Raw genomic sequence first — 23158 nt, 5'->3', positions numbered from 1 at the left:
GTTTTCATTTAAAATGTAAATCCGTTGAATTGAATTGAATCATCATTTTTATCTACCTACACATCGTCGATGAAACAGCTGGTTCACTGATGTCAAGTTAAACGGTATTAAGGGTGCACAATAGTCCCCATTGACTTTCTGTACAAACAGAGGGCGGGAAAACGTCATTTTCTTGACTCCAGAGCGAATAGGTGACAAGCAGCAAGGAAATTTTATAAACATATTTTATCAAACAATAAAAGGAGTTGTTTGTATTAAAAGGTTGAAAGAGTAATTTCCAGTTACTAAATAGCGCCACCAATTTTATCATTAACAAATACATTTTATATCCGAAAAAGCTATAAAATGCTATAAAGGTGAATAATTTTGTAAAAGAGTGAAAATTAAAGTTGAGAATGACTCAAAAGCATCTGTATTCATTAGCATGATATCACAGTTAGCTGTTCAGGCCTAAAATTTAGTTGTACATGATGTTTTGTTTAAAAACTAATAAATGATCCCATCAAACAACCGTACTTTTGTGATTAAAAGAGATTAATTCACAAAACTAACTTGTTGACAGGGTAACTGTATAATATTGTTCTTTTTACACCCACCAACCCCCAAATAAAAGTATGAGCCCAATTCAATAATGTAATTATAATGGCATTGTAATGTAAATTCTGGCAATGTTGGGTGTATTCTAAACAAATTAGAAATAGTACATACATCAATGTTTTATAAGCATATAGGTGCTTTTAATAATTCAAATGTTGTGTTAAATCGCTGTCGCTCGAAAGTGTTATGTGCATGATATAACGATTTTAACTATGCAGTAGTATACTTTGGTATAACGACATCTTTTTGCAGAAAGTGCAATATATCTTCAAAAATAAATAATTATCATGTAAAAACTTGCTTTTTAAAATTTACGACTTTTTTAATTACCGGTGCCATCTTTGTCAAACAAGCACTTTGCGTTAATGTTCCGTTCCAGGTGGTGAATATTAATGATATCATTAAAACCCGCATAATTATTATCATCGTCTCATTATCAACAAAAGATAGATGAAGTTATTGTTAGTTTCCAGTTGACACTCGCTTGTTAATATTATACAGTATGTTTATAAGAAGCTTAAAAGATAATAAATATGTCTATAATATTTTAAATAACACGCAATTATATAGGATAAAAGCAAAGGTTGATTCCACGCAGTCCCACAATAATGTATACAGCAGCCACCACCCAACATTTCAGATTACAACTCGTCTGTAGAATGAGATTGAACTTGATACATTATACAGTATCTTTATAAGAAGCTTAAAAGATAATAAATATGTCTATAATATTTTAAATAACACGCAATTATATAGGATAAAAGCAAAGGTTGATTCCACGCAGTCCCACAATAATGTATACAGCAGCCACCACCCAACATTTCAGATTACGACTCGTCTGTAGAATGAGATTGAACTTGATACATTATACATTATCTTTATAAGAAGCTTAAAAGATAATAAATATGTCTATAATATTTTAAATAACACGCAATTATATAGGATAAAAGCAAAGTTTGATTCCACGCAGTCCCACAATAATGTATACAGCAGCCACCACCCAACATTTCAGATTACGACTCGTCTGCAAAGGTTGATTCCACGCAGTCCCACAATAATGTATACAGCAGCCACCACCCAACATTTCAGATTACGACTCGTCTGCAGAATGAGATCACGGGCTTAAAGCAAAGGTTGATTCCACGCAGTCCCACAATAATGTATACAGCAGCCACCACCCAACATTTCAGATTACGACTCGTCTGCAAAGGTTGATTCCACGCAGTCCCACAATAATGTATACAGCAGCCACCACCCAACATTTCAGATTACGACTCGTCTGCAGAATGAGATCACGGGCTTAAAGCAAAGGTTGATTCCACGCAGTCCCACAATAATGTATACAGCAGCCACCACCCAACATTTCAGATTACGACTCGTCTGCAGAATGAGATCACGGGCTTAAAGCAAAGGTTGATTCCACGCAGTCCCACAATAATGTATACAGCAGCCACCACCCAACATTTCAGATTACGACTCGTCTGCAAAGGTTGATTCCACGCAGTCCCACAATAATGTATACAGCAGCCACCACCCAACATTTCAGATTACAACTCGTCTGCAAAGGTTGATTCCACGCAGTCCCACAATAATGTATACAGCAGCCACCACCCAACATTTCAGATTACAACTCGTCTGCAAAGGTTGATTCCACGCAGTCCCACAATAATGTATACAGCAGCCACCACCCAACATTTCAGATTACAACTCGTCTGCAAAGGTTGATTCCACGCAGTCCCACAATAATGTATACAGCAGCCACCACCCAACATTTCAGATTACGACTCGTCTGCAAAGGTTGATTCCACGCAGTCCCACAATAATGTATGCAGCAGCCACCACCCAACATTTCAGATTACGACTCGTCTGCAAAGGTTGATTCCACGCAGTCCCACAATAATGTATGCAGCAGCCACCACCCAACATTTCAGATTACGACTCGTCTGTAGAATGAGATTGAACTTTACTTTTTTTCACTAGAAGTATATCTCGATGAAACGGAGCAGAGTGCCTTTGACTCGCTTGTAAACATACTTGTATCTGCAAAAGACAAAAGCACAATTGACATGATTTATCTCCATCTCTTTCCAGGTAGATCGGTATACTGATCAGTCCTTTTGTTATTCATTAAAACATGTTAAATGAGGCTTTTCAATAGTAGCTGTATGACCTTTGAGATGAGATTTACCTTCAACACCATTCCAACCCACCCCACTACTACTACGATAATGGGCATTCGTTAATACGCCCTGTTCTTTTAGGATGAAAAAGGGCTATATGTCTAATGGAGGCCAGATATACAAGTACTAGGATCCAATCCCCACAACCCGTGATTGGTTAATAGCTCGTAAAAGGAAGGTTGATCATCTTGTGCCGTTATCGTTGAAAAGAAATCGCAACGTGGCGAAAAATGGCGGGTGTCAGATTACGGTATTTTTTTATTTTAGTACTTTAATTGGCATACTATGAAGCTTACCGTTCTGAGCCAATGAGTGTATCATCCTGGTAGAGATTTGCGATGCCATCTTCCCAAACCATTCCAGTATTCTCACCGAATGCAGTAGTGGTGAATGATACCCGATTAATACTGGGATTGCTTCCGAAATATTCGAACCATTCCTGCTTTGTATCTGAAAAACATAGGATGCCAAAAAGCACGCAGAAAGTTAGAATCTATTACGGTTCGATATAATTCGCCGTTTAATTCTACTTTCTTAAAGGAAACAGCCGGACGATTTTTTAAAGGACATATTGTAGTACTTGCCTCTTGAATAAATTCATCAGGACTGTTCCATAACGCTGTATATTTCTTCATATACTAACCCAAGTTAAACACACTTACGTGCAGACGTTGCGATAGCTACCAGCTATCTTTCTCAATGCTACTGTTGACGTGGTGATCGCTGAACAGCTGTTGTTGATCGCTGTTTGGCAACGGAGTTGCCAGACGATTTCTCCATCAACAGGTCGTCATAGATGTGACTTAGGTTGTACTGGCCCTCGTCTCGGTTCATTGTTGCTCCTTGCTTTCTGATGGTGATGGCCTCCTTTATCCATCTTTTGTATTTGTCACTCTCTTTGCCGACAATCCTTGCCTCCTTCCAATTGATGATATGATTATAATTGTACTTAACATGGTCAGTTATCGCAGATTTATTGATGGTAGATTGCGAAGCTTTCCTGTTGGTTCTGGTGCGGATATTGGTAGCGGCTTTCTCTGCCTCACTTCTATGTTCATCTAAGCATTCCCGAATTTTCTACCAGTTTCACCTATGTATGTGAGATCACAGTTTTTGCATGGGATTGAGTAAATGACATCCGTAGAATTTTGCGGCTCACGTTTATCTTTGGGATGGACAAGAAGATTGCGTAAAGTGCTGTGGGGTTTCATGGCCACATGGATGTTATAAGATTTCATGACTCTAGCATAACGCTTGGACACCCCTTCAACATACGGTAACGTCACCAATCCCCTGGATTTTTCACTGTCGTCTTTGCACTTCTTTCATTTTTGCTTAGGAGTAGCCATTTGCTCTTGACTTTTCCCACACCTCAGTCCCGGTATCCACACTGTTTCAAAGTGCCTTTAATTATCTTTTCCTCCTCCTCTTTGTCCTGATCTTCGGTGACAATTTTGTCTTTCCTATCTAACAGTGTGCGAACTACCCCAAGTTTTTGATGTAGGGGATGGTGCGATTTGCAGTTCAGGTACTGGTTTGTGTGGGTGGCTTTGCGATAAACGAAAAAGCTTCACGGACCCATCATCGCGGTAAACAATTAGAGTATCTAAGAATGGTATCTTTCCGTCGACTTCTTTCTCGAAAGTGAATTTGATGGACTGTGTTTCATCGACTTGGTTAAGATGGTCAGTAAGCGGTATAACTACGTCTTTGACTACTACTTCCAGAATGTCGTCGATGTATCTTTTCCATATCCATGTTTGCATATATAGCTATATAATATACGCAAGAAATACGGCTAGAACCGAGGTAGATATGTAGACTATAGGTATTCTTTGGGCATAATCTCTTTGATTATTATACATCTGAAGTGTCAAGTAATTTAAATATTTACCTTCCTTCCCAAATCTAGGTGCTTGTCCATTAGCTACATTTATACAATCGTCAACGAATAACTCTTCAATAATGGTCGAATAATCACCGCTTTTCATCATTTCTGATATTCTGACGTGATTTGCATCAATCTCATCTTCAAGGGAGAGAGTGCCTTTATTCGGTGCTAAAAAGAAAAGGCAATGGGTCATTCAAATTGATGCCAAATGTATACATAAAGATCCGCAACATCGAGATAATCATTTAAAAAAGATACTTTACAAAAGCCGAAATTGGCATTCAATGATTTCAATGACATTCTTTTTTGTTGTTTTTGTTTTTATTCTTAAACAAATGCGTTTTAATTCTCATTTATTCTCATATTTTTGCGTTTTGAAAGTGATATATCCCTTGCAGAAAATCCTCTTACCTAGTAACCATGATGACAGCAGCAGATGTATTACTTACTTTCTTTGGGAATGAACCTTTTACCCTTACCACTAGACCGTGCGGGCAAGTTATAAAATAATAATGATGCTTTATTATCAGTACTCATCATGATTAGAATGCTTAAATTAGATTCTAAGGTCTGCAATACCAAATGAATAGCCAAAACATCACATTATACATTAAACATCATCGGAAAGCTCTTACAAATGAAGAGCTTATTTCCAAACCGTGTTAAGTCCTATTACACACAAGTTAATAATAGGCTTTGGCCTACATGTAATTTTTATATGACTCTTGTAAATTACCGACGATCATGGTCTTGCCAATACAGTAAATTATATTATCCGACAAAATTATGATGATTGGGGTGTCATAACCCCATACCCCGCCCCTTTAGTGGCGGCCCTGAGTGTATACAATACTTAGTACTATTGAGCACAGCTTGGTGGCTTTTATTAATTCTTAGTCGAAGAAAAAAGTGTTTCACATAGGCCTAAACGTTGAATCTCGAACTATTTTAAGCGTCGTATTTTAGTTTGGGATGCAAGGTGTTTTGTGCAAGGATTGTTTTATAGTAGAGAAAATCACATTTTGTATTTTTTTTTATAAATCTGTTATCTTTTAAGACTAGTTTGAGAAAAAATGTGGTTAGTTCTGGGTTAAAGATACTGTGTTTTGTGTCAAAATGGGTTTAGTCCATGCCAGAATTTTATGACAAATTATAAAAAATTGATATTTTTCAAATTTTTGATATATAACAGTCCTCGAAGTAAATTATATAAATCTAATGATATATTCTAAAAGTGTATGTAGCAGAAAGGAAAAGCCGACGGTCAATTGAAAATTTTAACCTTTCATATTGAAGATATGGATTTTTTTCCCAAAAAGACCTAATTTTTTTTGGTGTTTTGGGAAAAAAAAATCCATATCTTCAATCCGAAAGGTCAAAATTTTCAATTGATCGTCGGCTTTTCATCCCGCCTACATACACTTCAAGTATAAATCATCAGATTTATAAAGTTTACTTCAAGTACTGTTAAATATCAAAAATATCACTTTTTAATGATTTGCCATAAAATGTGTATTAAATTGCGAATTTCAAAAAATCAAAATTATTTGATATCAGAATGACATTCTTCGTATTTAGAATGCAATTCGATATGTCTGATGTGCTCTGATGTCCCAAAATAAATACTGTCCAAACGTTCATACCCCAGCCCTTAAGGAATATCTGATTGGAAAGGTAGAGGTGAATAGAAACTAAATATAAAAACATTTACCTGTTAATTTTGAACACGACATTTTGCCATTATCATTCTGCTTGTGTTCTTCGCAATGCTTAGTGCAGCCCATATGGGTTAGTGTGTCCGAAATCTCAACACATTCATTACAGAGAGCGATACAGTCCACCGATTCGGAGTTGGCAGGGTTGCAAAACATCATGAAAATACCAGTAACTAAGACGACTAGGTTCATCTTCATCTTGACTTAGTTATTACCTGTAATATAGTGTCATGAATGTGACATTCATGGATTAATGGATTCCTTTTAAAACAACCCCTTTAAAGTTACTTGGTTGTTGTGAATTCTGGAACGAATACAAAAATACAGAAACTGCAGATACTTGGTATCCAGGCTGTATCAAAAGTATTGTGATCCACCAGTTAGTACTTTGTAGATTACTGTTTAATACGGCAGATCATCAGGGCCGGATTTGCCTTTTTGGAAGCCCTGGGCCAGGCCAAAATTCGGATAACCCAAACTCACCGTGAGGAAGGCATGTACACTCAAGTGCCCCGTTTTGGTTTGAGTATGAGATCTATAATAGTGGCGGTGGAGAGGCAAGCATATAGGTTTTACTCGGATATTTGCGCCCGGAGCGGGCGAAAAATATTTAATTCCGACTAATCTAGCCCCAAATGAAGGCGAATTTTGCTATGCAAAGGGCCAGTGCTCGGGAAGCGCGTAAGTTGGGCAATTTTACCATATTTTGGACGAAATGAGGGGTATTCGGGGTAAAAAGGGGCCCAAAACTCTTGGGGCCCTGGACCCGGGCCCATCTGGCCCAATGGTAAATCTGGCCCTGGAGATCATAAAACTATGTCTTGTTATTGTAAGAAGATCCAATGTTGCATTAGTAACTAGTAACTAATACAATTCAGGGAATGTTGGTTCATAAAACGTTATTTTAAGTGGCTGAAAATAATAATTTCCTCTAATCACCCATTGATCACAAACTAGGAGTCATCCGAACTTTGTACCATAGGACTGACACTGTGGTCACCAACCACCAGGATCGTGAGGACGAGAAGTTGCATGTTAACAACGCTTTAGCGAAATGTGGATACCCCAAATGGGCTCTCGATAAAGCTACACAACCAAAACTCACAAAACGAGCGACGTGGGCGAAAAACGCCCATATAAAGGCCGCGTAGTGCTCCCCTACATCAAAGGCACCTCTGAAGCTATAAAAAGGACCTTTAGCAATTACGGGTGTTAGTGTGTTCTTGAAACCAACCCGCACACAATGACAAATCCTTGTGTCACCCAAGGATAAGACAGACAAGAAGGACATTACAGGTCTGTATACTACGTCCCGTGCCAGGGCAAAACTTTAACTGGGTAGTACAAAGAAGAGAAGCCTATATTGGTGAAACTGAGCGCTCTTTGAAAACACTAGTCGGGTATCTACAAGGTTTTAATGTGCATCCCCCCAATCAAGGTCGTTGGATTGCATTGACCTCAAAGGATAAATAGAAGAAACATACCGACCGAAGGCGGTTATACTAGTATATGGAAATGCAATAGATTACGTAACGCATTGTTCCTTTGATGCCGAATTGATTTGCCGACAGGCTATTCATAAATATGGTATTATTGTATTGTATTGCTTCGAACAAATAGAGGTTCTAACTAACGCTTTACACAGCAGGCAAGTATCAAACAAAAATGACCAAAACATAGTTATGTGTAAGCGCACATGAGCCTAGTGGTTCCTTAGTTATTACACAGGAAAAAAGGGTATGCTTGACCCATTTGGTCGCAAACACATGTAATTTCAAGGCATCGCGCCGTGCCTAAAATAGTTTGTGCGGCTAATTTGAATAAAACAAATGAAGACGCTATATATCACCTGACGATTCGCCCATAAGCAGCTCAGCAGTAATGCATGGTGGGGACGGAAGACATGTGTCTCGCATCCCAGGGACTGGACTTATACGAAGTTCAGATAAAGTTGTGATACTAGTAATAATTGGGTAGAGTAATTTGCAAAAAATATAAGTGTAAATGTGTTGACCAAACGGCTTGTTGTGTGATATGACTTTTTCAGCCTTATTATTAAATAACTCCCTTTGTTCGTTTTTTTTAATTTCACCTAGCTTCAGCTCAATGAAAGTACACTGATGTTTCACTGATGTCAAGTTAAAAGGTATTATGTTTAGAAAAATAAAAATTAGAAAGTAAAATGTTTTTATAGTTACCGGATTTAGCTAGTTGCTGTATTTAGAATTAGCAGGGTAAGTTTTCATTTAGAATGTAAATCCGTTTAATTGAATTGAATCATCATTTTTATCAACCTATACATCGTCGATGAAACACCTGGGTCACCGATGTGAAGTTAAACGGTATTAAGGGTCCACAATAGTCCCCATTGACTTTCTGTACAAACAGGGTCCTGGAAAACGTCATTTTCTTGACTCCAGAGTTCAGTACTTCAAACCTTACGCTTTCTACCAGTTGAAGGTCAGATAAAGACATCCAGCGTAGAGGAAAACATAATAGAATACGGAGTCCAGCATTTGTTCGCAAAATATTACCGACTAGATCACATTATAGCCCATACAGCTTATGCCACCTCACAAATAGCTTGGTGTTTATGAAATGTAACACATTTTGAAAGCTTAGTCAAATTGTCATGGACAATCTATTCCCCAGGCCTAAATGAGGATTAAATATGAATCAGGGCCTAATAGTTGGGTTTAAGGGGGTACAACACCCCTGTGGTAAATTTGTGACTATTTTTGTATTTTTCTCTAAAACTAATAACACACTGGTAACAAAAGTTATGTATATTATTGGGGCAAGGAATCCAATTACTACACTGAAATTTCAGTGACTCAAGACAAGCGGTTCAGTAAATATGATAAGAAATGAGGTACATCCTAGCGGTACCTCATTTCTTATCATAAATAAGGAACCGTTTGTCTTGGGTCACTGAAATTTCAGTGTAGTAATTGGATTCCTTGCCCCTATAATATACATAACTTTTGTTACCAGTGTGTTATTAGTTTTTGAGAAAAGTGCAAAAATAGTCACAAATTTATCGAAGGGTGTAGTACCCCCTTAAGCCTTTTCTAATCACTCAGTACATTACTGACCAGCTTTTCTGTTGTTATGCATAATTGCGCTAAAAGTCGAACGATACATGTTGACATCAGTAATTCAGAGACCTTTTTGTTATGAAATTCATTTTCTCGGTCAAATATAAAGCAATAATTTATCTTCTTCAGTGATGTCAATTAAAAACCCAGATCAGTAACCCAGTCACCATCAGTTTGAAAAATACACAGAGTCGTCGTGTAGAAAGCTCACGTAAGTGAACAATTTTTGAACCAATATAAAGACATAGTGCTTGGATATACCTTTTTAAAAAAACAATAGTTCGCTAAAGAAAGATATTTTCCACCTCTGTAAGGCACATCGTGTGGATCTACATCTCATAATTATTGTTAAGTTCCAAATTTGATAGAAATGTCGTAGTGGTAAAAGTAATAACTTAATACACACCCCGTGAACACCAAGGCGTAATTCGTTCTGTTTCTCCTATCGTTCAGTTATTATTACGATTGACATACCTATATTGATGAGCCCGAAGTTGATTGATGGCCCTTTTATGGAACACGGTATACGGTACTTTTGTGATTGAAAGAGATTAATTCACAAAACTAACTTGTTGACAGGGTAACTGTATAATATTGTTCTTTTACACCCACCAACCCCCAGATAAAAGTATGAGCTCAATTCAATAATGTAATTATAATGACATTGTAATGTAAATTATGGCAATGTTGGGTGTATTCTAAACAAATTAGAAATAGTACATACATCAATGTTTTATAAGCTTTTAATAATGCAAATGCTGTGTTAAATTTCGCTGTCGTTCGCATGATATAACGATTTTAACTATGCAGTATTAAAACGACATCTTTTTGCAGAAAGTGCAACATATCTTCAAACATAATCAATTATCATGTAAAAAAATACTTTTTAAAATTTACGATTTTTTTACCGCTGCCATTTTTGTCAAACAAGCACTTAGCGTTAATGTTCCGTTCCAGGTGGTGAATAGTAATGATACAAACCCGCATAATTTCATCTTCTCATTATCAACAAAAGATAGATGAAGCTATTGTTAGTTTCCAGTTGACACTCGCTTGCTAACATTATACAGCATGTTTATATATAAGAAGCTTAAGGGATCTAAAATGAGCGTTTATTGCGTTTCGACAGTATTTTTGTGGGACATGAGAGCACCTCAGACCTATCAATTGCATTCTGAATACGAAGCATGTCTTTCTGATATCAAATAATTTTCATTTTTGAAAATCACAATATAATACAAATTTTATGACAAATTATAAAAATTTGATATTTTTCCAAATTTTTGATATATAACAGTCCTCGAAGTAAATTATATAAATCTAATGACATATTCTTAAAGTGTATGTAGCAGGGAGGAAAAGCCGACAATCAATTGAAAATTTTGACCTTTCATATTGAAGATATGGATTTTTTTCCCAAAAAGCCCTGTTTTTTGGTGTTTTGGGAAAAAATCCATATCTTCAATACGAAAGGTCAAAATTTTCAATTGATCGTCGGCTTTTCATCCCACCTACATACACTTTAAGTATAAATCATCAGATTTATAAAGTTTACTTCAAGTACTGTTAAATATCAAAAATATCAATTTTAATGATTTGCCATAAAATGTGTATTAAATTGCGAATTTCAAAAATCAAAATTATTTGATATCAGAATGACATTCTTCGTATTCAGAATGCAATTCGATATGTCTGATGTGCTGTAATGTCCCACAATAAATACTGTCCAAACGTTCATACCCCAGCCCTTAAGGGGTGTGTAAATGTTTTAAAAATTGTCCAGAAACGAGAGAAATTTGCCATGTTTGCTGTGAATTTTTGCCTAGCAATATTGATCACAGGTTCAAAATTGATGGTGCATATCAATGACCAAACTCTCTAGTTTTATATTTGAGCATGGTCACTTGTGTAAGGTCTTAGGAAAATATGATATCAGAATGACATTCTTCGTATTCAGAATGCAATTCGATATGTCTGATGTGCTGTAATGTCCCACAATAAATACTGTCCAAACGTTCATACCCCAGTCCTTAAGGGGTGTGTAAATGTTTTAAAAAATTGTCCAGAAACGAGAGAAATTTGCCATGTTTGCTGTGAATTTTTGCCTAGCAATATTGATCACAGGTTCAAAATTGATGGTGCATATCAATGACCAAACTCTCTAGTTTTATATTTGAGCATGGTCACTTGTGTAAGGTCTTAGGAAAAATATGTAAATAGGCTTGTATATTTGATGTTGCATATCAGTTCCCGCGATGCGATTTCCTGATATCTATACATTTTACACGCTTGGAAAAGTCCACGATCATGTCAGAAATTAATATTTTGTTCTGGGTCTGATTATTCGGACTAGGAAAAGTCTATTTTCATTTGATATTTTGTCAATCTAAATTCACAAATTATCGCACTTTTTTTAACGAAAAAGACTTTTACGAATATTCAGATAAGCATGTATACCAAATTCATGTGTGCATGTTACATGTTTCCTGTCAAAATACTTGCGCCAAGGACATGGATTGCTGCATTTAGCATCCATCAACCGAAATATTTTTAGAGAGCTTTTTAGTATAAAGCAGTGGATTATAAACTTGTCAATCAATTTGTATATATAAAATTTGGCACAAATGCTATCGGAATACTTGCTACATCTTTTTATATAGTTGTTACTTACGATTATTAAGTCCTCTTCGAATAAAATGATATTTCCGTGAAAGATATCTGCAAACGTGTATACATTTCCAGCGCCACGTATTTACAAACTAGAAGCCAACAGTTTTGCCAATATCAGATCAAATTTCTCTGACAACTAAATCTCAATGAACCACCCAATTCGTTAGCATTAATAGCGTGATTACTTTTGCCATGATATTAGACATGTTAGAAGTGATACGAGTTAACACCGAACTACATGTCAAAATTCACTTGTGTGTTCTAAATAATTTGTTTTATATCAAACTGCTTTGATTGCGCCACGGTGATAAATTCCGCCCAAAAGTACTCAAAGAGAACGTACCAGTGCAATAAGTACTAAGCAATGAAGCACATCTACGCGCTGGTCTCCGGACAAAGGAATCGAACTAGTGTTTCAGTCTATTATACCCCGTTCAATAGAATCTTGTGATCAATCCGTATAGACATTACTATCCATGTATCAAAGTGATGTATATTTGGTAGACATTAATATCAAGTTCTGTTGAACGAACTAAATGAACATTTCGCCATAGCGGACAAATTACATCATACACAGATCTCTTTTGTCCAGTATCACAATGAGTATGGAAGTCAATAAAACTTTTCATTCATATTGGGCACCTGTTTTACAGAAAAACATAAATTAGTCCAGTTGTGTGTAAGTTAAAGAGTTTCATTATGATAATGTGTTATACAGGCAGTGCACACCGCTTGTATCTTGTGAAGCTCCAAAATCTTTCTTCTTTCTTAGGTCGATAAAATGCTACTAGTGTCAGTCGCTTACACCGATTTTGACCATTATTATGTTTTGATGGATCCAAGTTGTGATAATATTGGATCCAAAACATAATAATGATAAAATTGGATGCTTTACGCCCAATATTTATTGGTCTCGCTATGAGTTATAAAATATTAGACTCGACAACGTCTCGTCCAATATTTTAAAACTCATAGCTCGACCAATCAATATGGGCTCAACCGATCCAATTTTATATCAAACTTGGTCACAAGAAGCACTGACCCAAGCTTAATATAAGTTACACATAGATAAGGGCCAAGGGTCATATAGGGGTTTATTAGAGATAATTTTGTGACAATCTTAAAAAATGCTACTCCTCCCTTAAATTACATGCTATGACCACCAAACCACCAAACTTGACCACCAAACTCGATACCTATTAAAGCTTTACCTAATGCACATTTCCAAGCTTTCTCATAATGCATTTGGAAAATGATGGTAAATCGCATTTCATCTTATGTGTCCGGCTGTGCGCTGTGGCGTTTCATCATGCTTTGACGTATCGAGCTGCAATTTCTAAAAGTGGCAATTTCGCACAATTGTTCAAGAGTTTATGGGTACGTACGTGCATGCACCACCCCTCCACGTCATTGTATAAGGGGGAATGCTAATGTACAATTTTGATGCTTTCCGACAATTCAATGTTGAAATAATGTTGAATCATATTTCATCTTGGACCCGGATTATTGTGAATGCTACATGTAGTTTCAACTGATGGTGCAACAATGGTGAATACCTTTTGGTATCAAATCCCGGGGGGGGGGGCACTCAACTTTGGAAGTGACGGTATGTGCCTGTCAATAGGCCCCCTCTTTTGAAGTCGACTCTACCCGATGACCCCCATTTTTTTTAAGTCATAACCGATGACCCCCTTTTTTTTAGTTGCTGCTACCCAATGACGCCCTTTTTTTGGTTGCGGCTACCCAATGACCCCCTTTTTTCTAGATTTCCTAGAATAGCATCATCAAAATGCAACAAAATAATACCGAAACTTTCACAATTTTGCTCCATTTTTTCAAAATTTGCTACCCGATGACCCTTTTTTGAAATCTTATACTCAATGACCCCTTTTTTCAAAATATTATACCCAATGACCACCTTTTTTTTTTGTACCCAATGACCCCTTTTTTTTTAAAATAAGGCTTTGTTACCAATAGGCCCCTAGGCCTACTTCATGACCCCGGTAGGCACATACCCGTCACTTCCAAAGTTGAGTGCCCCCCCCACCGTCTGTATTCGTGGCTCTTGAATCACAGTAGCCCTAGTTATTTTTGTAGCAATATTAAAAATGTTGGCCAATAGATTGGCCTTGAAACTAAAGTTTATTCACCTGTACTATAGCAGTAATTTTTGTGGCATATATTTTTATCTATCTGAAATTCAGAAGTTTTAATAGTACAATAATTACAAGGAGCAATTTAACACTCATGCAAAGACCTGCATGCAAAATACAAATGTCACGAATGCTGGTTAGAAAAACAATATAGCACATAATTAACTATAGTTCATGAAGTACAACAAATAATTTTCATTGAAAATAAACCAGGTGTTAATCTCCGTATTATGCAAGATAATACTAATATTGTACCGTGAATAGCCATTTGTCATCTGCTAGCTCATAGCAACGACAGAGATCGCGGTACAAACAAATGAAACCCAGTGAAACTATCGGAAATCTTGCTTATTGGAAAAAAATAGTGTGTTTTGTACTCAAAATCTGAACATCCATAAATGAAACGTTGGAGGTGTAGATACACTTCCAAAATGTGCAACAAACGAAAAATGACGTCACTAATCTCCTCGATTTAAATCAGTCCCCTTAAAAGATAATAAATATGTCTATAATATTTTAAATAACACGCAATTATATAGGATAAAAGCAAAGGTTGATTCCACGCAGTCCCACAATAATGTATACAGCAGCCACCACCCAACATTTCAGATTACGACTCGTCTGTAGAATGAGACAGAGAATAAACTTTACGTCACTAATCTCCTCGATTTAAATCAGTCCCCTTAAAAGATAATAAATATGTCTATAATATTTTAAATAACACGCAATTATATAGGATAAAAGCAAAGGTTGATTCCACGCAGTCCCACAATAATGTATACAGCAGCCACCACCCAACATTTCAGATTACGACTCGTCTGTAGAATGAGACAGAGAATAAACTTTGTTGTTTTTCATTAGAAGTATATCTCGATGAAACGGAGCAGAGTGCCATTAACTCGCTTGTAAACATACATGTATCTGCAAAAAGAAAAAAGTACAATTGACATGATTTATCTCCATCTCTTTCCAGGTAGATCGGTATACTGAACAGTCCGTTTGTTATTACCATGCATTAAAACATGTTAAATGAGGCTTATAAATATTGTAGTAGCTGTATGACCTTTGAGATGAGATTTACCTTCAACACCATTCCAACCCACCCCACTAGTACTACTACGATAATGGGCATTCGTTAATATGCCCTCTTCTTTAAGTATGAAAAAGGGCTATATGTCTAATGGGAGCCAGATATAAAAGTACCAGAATCAACTCCCCACAACCCGTGATTGAATAATAGCTCGTAAAAGGAAGGTTGATCATCTTGTGCCTTCATCGGAGAAAAGGAATCGCAGAGTGGCGAAAAATGGCGGGTGTCAGATTACGGTATAATTATTTTAGTACTTTAATTGGCATACTAATCAGTAGACTTCGGTTGTATATATAAATGCGCTTTAATAAATGCGCACGTGACCAGATGGCCAGCGCCATATTTGCATTTCATCACTGTCAATCACTGAAATGGCGATCATTGAAGGAGTGGCTACAGTTGTGACCTTGTTTCGTGGCTAGCACTGGCAAGGAACATTGGCTGGAGGTTCGATGATATAAATTTGCAAGGATAAATCATGGATATCAAAGGATCATGATTATTGCACAGCACCCCATGTACAAACATAACTAATGTTTATTTATTTATTTTTATTTATTTATTTATTTATTTATTTATTTATTTATTTATTTATTTATTTATTTATTTATTTATTTATTTATTTATTTATACGAAAACCCTGTTTTATTTTGAACAAATTGGGAAACAAATTTTTCCTGTACAAATGAATGCCGACCCCAAATTTTGGAAATTTCAGGACAATTTTTTTTTTTGGTATTTTCTCAAATTGAAATTTATTTACAGATTTTTGTGATTTTTTGGGTTATTTAAAAAAAAAATTTAAATACTTGAAAGGTCCGTTCCGTAGAACAGGGTTTCTCTCTTTCTCGCCTTACTTATAATTTTATAAATATTATTTGTCCGCCACCCCCTTCCCCAAAAAACACCCCTCCCCCTTTTACACTCATAAATTAATTGTTTTTTTGCTACCTTTCCCCTTCCGTGTAAAGTAAAACTTTATAAGCCGGTTGAATCAAACTGAACAAAATTGACGTATACAATTACAATATAATACCATGACAATAATGTGTATGACGGATCTAACTTACTAGCTGAATAAACCTCAAACCATGCATCACATACGTGATTGTACGTCAAATTGTCATATAACGTATGAGCGTGATGTATAGTATACGAGTCTTCCTCAACATCTTCCAGCCGGGATGATTAGATCATGTACAGTCATCTACGTATTTATACTCTAAATTGTACGTCAAAGGGTGACAAAGGGTGTACAGATTACCGATTTAGCATGGGGGACACAAAAAGGTGTTTAAAAACACATTTTGAATTTGTTTTTTGTCCATTTGCGAGCGAATGAGTAAGTTAGAGTTGAGGAGGTCGGGCGGGGACATCTAGCCTATTAGTTTGAGAGGGTCATTATGCCGAAAAGGGCTAAAGTTATAGTTTCCTCAATTTACGTTATAATTAGAGTTAAAATTAGGGTCAGAGTTATGTTCATTGGCGGCACTACGGGGGGGGGGAATACTTATCTTGACTCCCAAATAAATAAATCCATGACCCCTTCCTTCCGAAGAAAATGACCTAAGTTCCCTACGTGCAAACATTATCAAATAACATCATCGGCAGCTACCCAGTTCTGACCTTAATGCCAGTAAGAATCACATTTCGTCATCAATATGGCCAATTGCCACGCCCATTTAGCACGGAAATAATGAAATATAACTTTTTAAATCAGCTATATCTAGCTTTTCCGTCATAATTTTTTTTTCCGTAATGGAAAATCCAAATAAAGAGTTTATGTTTCGGGTCAAATTATTTTGCCCTTTGCAATCAATGCCACTATTTTCCAAAGCCAATTTTCCTTGTAACCTGTCATTTTCGCCTATACTTTTGCGTGTGGAATTTGTGCACATCCGGGTACCTTACATCGTTGAACACGGTATGGCGACTTGTAGATGTCACGTGCGCATTTATATATGCGCATTTATATATATACCCGAAGTCCACTGCTAATAGTATTACTATGGAGCTTACCGAACTGAACCAATGAATACATCTTCCTTGTAGTTATTTGCGATGCCATCTTCCCAAACCTTTCCATTATTCTCACCGAATGCACTAGGAGTGTATAATGCCCGATTAACACTAGGATTGCTTTTGAACCAATCGAACCATTGCTGCTTCACATCTGAATAAAATACCACCAAAAACATAATAATTATGATGCCACAATCACGCCGAAATTAGAATTTAAGGGGACAGGCAAATTCACTCATTTCAGAAGAATCCAACAAGCACAGCAGCTGACAAAAAGGTGCCAAAATTGAAGATTGAAGACATTAATAGCCATAATGTATGACTTGCTCCACAGCGACGCGCTCACTGTTTCTCGAATTTCTTCTTTTGGCATGATTTGTAATGGCCAATTGTGTACAAAAATAGGTGACTGTACACGACGAATGAGCCGTAAATTCCTTCCCCGGTCAATTTTTTTTTTATTTCATGTTTAGAAAATATACATCATAAGCTTTAAAATGGTATATCATTTGACTTCAAACGATATCCATAAGCGGGGTTATGGTTTGTTGAACTTTGTTCCATCAACAAAATGGTAGTTTTTTTCGTTTCTACATGTGTCTCTTTTTCCACATTGCTGGCAATAAATATCAAACAGTCATAATTGGCGGTCATTTAAAATCATCTTCAAGTCAACGAGGTTCAAGAAAGTTCTCTCATTGCATTTTTAGCTAAAATTACCCGAGGGATTTCCAGATAGAAATTCCTTACAAAAATGAGGCTCCAAATTGTTCCATAGTTTTTGGATATATATTTTCTTTTTGGGATATATTATTTTCATCGCCTAATGAGATAGCTTTTCACTGGATGCAGGTTCTGTCCGGGACCCGCCCTTTATTTGATTAATAGCGGGGAAGTAGTAAAAACTTCCGCACCCCTACTACCACATGGTGTCTCGACGTAGCATTATGGTACACAACGGCGATTCTGCAGATGCGTTTATTGTGAAAATGGCGTCTGTTGCAGTTATTTTGCCGAGATTAACGATGGATAATATCACGCGAATTTCACGTTTTATGAAACAAAATGTTATTTATGGAAAGTTAAAAAGAAAATTTGAGTAATATAGGTCTAAATGCAGGCCTAATTATTGATTGAACAGAAATCCTGTAATAAAATCAGGTAAGCAAAATATTAAGCTTGTTTACCATGCCGGCCGGCACTTGGTGTGGGTTTTGACTTTTGTTTACGATTTTTCAGTGATAGTGAAAATATTTATGAGGCATAGTAAAACAAATACAACATGTTTCATTTCGGAGAAGCAGTCGAAACTACTGGTCCCTCGGTGTTGGATGATTTGACTACTTCCCTCCGTTGACGCGTCGGGAAGAAATCAAGTCATCCAACACCTTGGGACCAGTAGTTTTGACTACTTCCCCTCAAATCATTTTGTGTTTGTATAATATACGTCCTAGCTGCGTGAAGCTCAATAACAATCGGTGAACTAATAAACTTATTGACTGAATTATTATAGGCGCTGGAATGAAATAGCAATATTTTTTCACGGCAGTGAAATGATGCCACTTGCACCAACATCTCATATGCACAGTTTATCCCTTACATATCCTGTGTCTTGAATAGCTTGTAGCCCACCAAACCTGTGGTTAAGAGGTTAGGAAATAATTCCTAATATCTCATACCCTAGTTTGCATGCCTTTATCTAATCCTGCCCCACATGACAGGGACTAAATTAACCCTTAAATCTGGTGATGAGTTGTTGAGTGTAGTAATTATTTAGCCTTTCTTATAATCATGTTTGCAATTGGCTTATAGCCATCACATGCTGACAATACACATAAATGATTGTTTAATCAAAGCTAGGTAGATAGGTCATGGTCAGTATACTGACTGTTTACTTTGTGATTGGGCCTATCTGTATTGAAAACGATACAATGGGCGATTTACTTCAGAAAACTACATTGCACAAAACTAAGTCCATTATCTATAGTTAATTGAATGTTTATTGACTCTTGAAATAACTCAGCAATGTGTGTATAAACCTGTATAATATATTTTCTGTGTACAAAATAATAATTAGTGTTCATAAAAGCAGGGCTAAGTATGAGACAAATATCCCTGACAAAAGCTAGCAAGACCCAGACTAGCTGTGTAATTTGTTTACTTTAGTGATAAGGCATCTTGCATCTGTATAGAAAATTATATTCAACAAATTTAAGATATTGCCAACATGCAATAATAGTGGACATTTTGATACAATTGTCTTCGTAGTTATAGCCAAATTTGTTTCCTGTGGGTGGCTTAAAAAATTGTTTTCCAGAGTCAAGACGCAGATATCACTTATTTATTTTCGTATTAAAGTGTAGAGTAGGTTAGATATGAATATTAAATGTTAGACCAAAGTAGCTCAAAGTACTATCTGAGACAACTTCTTGTTTGTCTTGCCTTATTTGTTGCCTCGAAATTAAAAGTAGACATAATGATGTGATTAGTAAAAACTAACATTTTTTGGAAAACAAAATTAACATGAATCTATTTTTTTTTTATTAAATCGCACTTTATTCTAAAATCTATTTAAGTTGATATATAATTCGTCGCTTTAGCCACCTTTTTACGGCGTTTTGTGGGGAACCTGGGAGCATATCAACGCACCAAAGCTTCAGAATTTCAGAATATTAAAAATGTCCTAACATCAAATGTTTTAGAATCTTTGATTCGTGATATATTACAAATTCTATGACAAAATATAAAGTAGTCCGAAAACTAAACTGTGTTGGCAAGAATTCCCGTGTGGTTTTACTACAACTGTTGTTTGTAGTTCCTGTGAGTTTACAATTTTTCGGTGTTTTTGGAAACAATTTTTGTCCATAATAATTATGATGACCTGCATGCGATACATATAATACACTTCATGTAAGATCGGCAAGGACCAAACCCCCCCCCCACCCTTCATGTAGCTAACGGCGCTACTGTGCGTATACTTCGATTCAGAATGCTTTGTTTTTTGCGTTCTGCGTGTAACGCATTGAGCCGAAAAACGCCGGAGGTATGCTATTTGCCCTCCATGACCGAGACTAAAATGGTGGATTTTATACCATAGTGTTACCACAGGGAACTTTTGAGTCGGTACTCTTTGAAGATAACCTATTTGATTATTTCAAAACTGAGGCGTCACGCAATTTAAATGTTTACCTTCTTTACCAAATCCAGGTGCTAGTCCATTAACCACAACTGTGCAATCGTCAGCTACGAACGCGTCAATAATGCCTGAAATATCACCGCTTTTGATCAATTCTGACATTCTCGAGTGAATTGCACTAATCTCGTCTTCAAGGGAGAGACTGCCTTTGTCCGGTGCTGAAAAAAGTACAGTTGTATATACATAAATATCCGAAACGATGCTATCATTATTTCAAATAGATACTTCATAAATGTGTGAAATGGGATATAAAGATGATCATCATGTTACAAGATACGGTACTTCAAAAATGCTGAAAATGACATTCAATGATTTCAATGACATTGTGGAAATTAGCAATTGCGCCTCGGTTTCAATTAAGGGTGAAGATATGTTGCAAATATGGTCTAAAATGACGGTTCTTGAATTCGTTCCATTGTTTCAGGCGAATTACAGTATCCGACATCCAAAGAATTGCGGCAATACAGCGCAGGGCAGCTCGGTTTGTATCCAACAATTACCGAAGAAAATCTGGAGTGGCCTTCCCTTGAGCAGCAAAGAAGGCACCATAGATTAACAACAATGTAAAAAAAATTCAAAATGGTGAAATTGCATTACCCGTTCCTGATTATGTTCAAATGTTCAAACATAGACAATTAAAACTCGTCAATACCATACCTTACATAAACACCTACAAAAATATAGTTTCTTTCCCCAGACAATCATAGAATGGAACTCCCTACCTCCTAGAAACTAGAATATGGAACAAAAAAGAAATGTTTACCTGTTAATTTTGAACACGATATTTTGCCATTATCATTCTGCTTGTGTTCCTCGCAATGCTTAGTGCAGCCCATATGGGTTAGTGTGTCCGAAATCTTAACACATTCATTACAGAGAGCGATACAGTCCACCGATTCGGAGTTTACAGAGTTGCAAAATATGATCAAAATACCAGCAACTAAGACGACAAGATTCATCTTCATCTTGACTTAGTTATCACCTGTAATAAAGTGTGATTAATGGAATTTTTAAAAACACCCCCTTTAAGCTACTTGGTTGTTGTGAATTCCACAACGAATACAAAAATACAGAAATGAAATACAGGCCAACGCAAATTTGAAGGCCAAACTCATCCAGAGTTTCAGATCTTCTGCAACTGATTGGTATCCAGACTGTATCAAAAGTATTGTTACCCACTAGGTTATTTATATGCAAGGCTCTTTCATCAAAATGCAACACATGCAAGATCTCATTAATTTCTAGAGTAATGCTACGGTAGGTCATAAAACTATGTCTGGTACTATTACTATTATTTCAAGAGGATCTAATGTTGCATTTGGAAGAAACAGGTATTTCCACTTATCTTATCACACCTGTGACGCTATCAAAGAAATGATTCGTCTGACGAATAAAATTCATTAGTAACCAATACACATCTGGACATTTTGGTTCATAAAAGACTATATTAGGTGGCTGAAAACAGTACAAGACACAAAAATCATAATTTTCATTTTACGTCCGTACTTACTAACTGCTTAACAGTGTCGGTCGCGATACCCACTTGATTTTGACAATTTGGTTGTGACTGCTACAATGGTGTAAAACGCTGTGTAAACGTTGTATGTGGTGGCCACGGATCAAGCAACTGCGCATTTCAAATAATTATTTCAAAAAGAACATAGCAACCCCATCCCAATGACAAAATGCTAATTGCCTAACATAAATCATGTAAATGGTTTGATCACGCGTTGTCGATCTTCAATATTTTGGGCATATTGATTTTCATTATTGGTTTGTATGGATAATAAACAAACGGTGATTAAAGGGGCTCAGAGAGATTTCTTGGGAAAATCAAATCAGAGAATTTCGATTTATTTTGATACATTGAATACTCAGGGAACCTACCAAGCAGTAATTTAGCGGGCAAATTCTATACAATTTAAAATAAGAGACATATTGTGAGTGCTGTGTTAAACTTTTCTCCTATAGAACTGTGTGAGGGGATTAATACCTGGATCCAGACATTAATTACAAAATCGTACAGTTTTATATGAAAGATACTGAATTAAGCTTAACTATTTCAAGATGCTGACTAGTGTATGGGCAAACTTTGTGTACATGTGAAAAACTGGACTTTGATCAAAATTGAGGGCGCACCTTTTGTGAAATCTCTTAAAGTCCCCTAAAATGACAACCTTTCTCCTGTGTGCGGGGATTAATGTCTTAATTTTCATAATATTGGCTTGTATGTAAAAACAAACGCTGATTAAAAGGGCTCAGAGAGATTTCTTGGGGAAATCAAATCAGAAAATTTCTCTTTATTTTGATAGATTGAATACTCAGGGAACCTACCAAGCAGTAATTTAGCGGGCAAAATCTATAACTTTAAAATAAGAGACATATGTGAGCGCTGTGTGAAAACTGTTCGAGGGGATTAACGTCTGGATCCAGAAATTACAAAATCGTACAGTTTTATATGAAAGATACTGAATTTCAGATACTGATGCAAACTTTGCGATGTGAAAAAGTGGACATTGATCAAGATTGAGGGCGCACAATAAAAT

At 36.3% G+C, this 23158-nt stretch overlaps 1 protein-coding gene across 4 annotated transcripts; it reads right to left on the bottom strand.

Moving 5' to 3' along the window:
- Nucleotides 1-2483: 2483 nt before the first annotated feature.
- On the bottom strand, nucleotides 2484-22365 carry LOC140151321 (uncharacterized). 4 transcript variants are annotated; one of them, XM_072173621.1, is made up of 5 exons: nucleotides 12153-12323; nucleotides 6380-6598; nucleotides 4672-4836; nucleotides 3074-3227; nucleotides 2484-2637 (listed from the first exon to the last, which is right to left on the bottom strand). In XM_072173621.1, the coding sequence occupies exons 2-5, from the start codon at nucleotides 6579-6581 to the stop codon at nucleotides 2574-2576; spliced, it is 585 nt and encodes a 194-aa protein (XP_072029722.1). In that variant the 5' UTR covers nucleotides 6582-6598; nucleotides 12153-12323; the 3' UTR covers nucleotides 2484-2573. The 4 variants fall into 4 exon arrangements, with proteins under 4 accessions (XP_072029722.1, XP_072029720.1, XP_072029719.1 ...); XM_072173619.1 differs by lacking the exons at nucleotides 3074-3227; nucleotides 4672-4836; nucleotides 6380-6598; nucleotides 12153-12323 and adding exons at nucleotides 17414-17567; nucleotides 20606-20770; nucleotides 21376-21594; nucleotides 22123-22365 and having other exon boundaries at nucleotides 2504-2637; XM_072173618.1 differs by lacking the exons at nucleotides 2484-2637; nucleotides 3074-3227; nucleotides 4672-4836; nucleotides 6380-6598; nucleotides 12153-12323 and adding exons at nucleotides 14497-15225; nucleotides 17414-17567; nucleotides 20606-20770; nucleotides 21376-21594; nucleotides 22123-22361.
- Nucleotides 22366-23158: the final 793 nt, after the last annotated feature.

This window comes from Amphiura filiformis, chromosome 4 (assembly GCF_039555335.1).
Source record: "Amphiura filiformis chromosome 4, Afil_fr2py, whole genome shotgun sequence".
Lineage (NCBI taxonomy): Eukaryota > Metazoa > Echinodermata > Ophiuroidea > Amphilepidida > Amphiuridae > Amphiura > Amphiura filiformis.
The sequence above is the reverse complement of the archived record's forward strand: the minus strand, read 5'-3'. Positions and strand labels throughout refer to the sequence as shown.

Excerpts from the sequence above, each read along its gene's own strand:
- LOC140151321 (XM_072173619.1), bottom strand. The coding sequence starts at position 21,577 with ATGAAGATGAATCTTGTCGTCTTAGTTGCTGGTATTTTGATCATATTT. Across the intron at positions 20,771-21,375 it reads ATCGTGTTCAAAATTAACAG|CACCGGACAAAGGCAGTCTC; the intron begins GTAAACATTTCT and ends TACTTTTTTCAG. Across the intron at positions 2,638-17,413 it reads GTATTCATTGGTTCAGTTCG|ATACAAGTATGTTTACAAGC; the intron begins GTAAGCTCCATA and ends TGTCTTTTGCAG.